Raw genomic sequence first — 267 nt, forward strand, 5'->3', positions numbered from 1 at the left:
ACAGGTAACCACTTGTTTTGCTGCACTTGCAGTCTGTGGTGTTCACAGGGGGCATGCTCAGAGCAAGCATTCCCCTCAGATTCAGTGATTCTGCTGGAAGATCAGGGTTCAATYCATGAACATTGTCTATGAAAGGTAACACACGTCTGTAGATTACATTAGATCACTCCATCTGAATGATTGGAATCTATTAAAGATTCAGTTAGATGACATCATCATAAACAACATACTGTACATCATACAAGTAACCAAATCAATGTCTTTGGA

General features: G+C 39.8%; 2 protein-coding genes across 2 annotated transcripts in view; both read left to right on the forward strand.

Annotated features, from left to right (window-relative positions):
* LOC139029043 (uncharacterized) overlaps window positions 1–267 on the forward strand; it is a 12,435-nt gene that overhangs the window by 7,653 nt on the left and 4,515 nt on the right. The gene's annotated exons all lie outside the window — the stretch shown is intronic.
* LOC111976699 (uncharacterized) overlaps window positions 1–267 on the forward strand; it is a 4,879-nt gene that overhangs the window by 3,129 nt on the left and 1,483 nt on the right. The window contains exon 5 of the mRNA XM_070449233.1: window positions 1–4. This exon is cut by the window's left edge and continues 194 nt beyond it. Within this exon, the coding sequence (XP_070305334.1) occupies window positions 1–4 (4 nt within the window). The remainder of the gene's footprint in view (window positions 5–267) is intronic.

The sequence above is a fragment of the Salvelinus sp. IW2-2015 genome, linkage group LG2 (assembly GCF_002910315.2).
Source record: "Salvelinus sp. IW2-2015 linkage group LG2, ASM291031v2, whole genome shotgun sequence".
NCBI lineage: Eukaryota > Metazoa > Chordata > Actinopteri > Salmoniformes > Salmonidae > Salvelinus > Salvelinus sp. IW2-2015.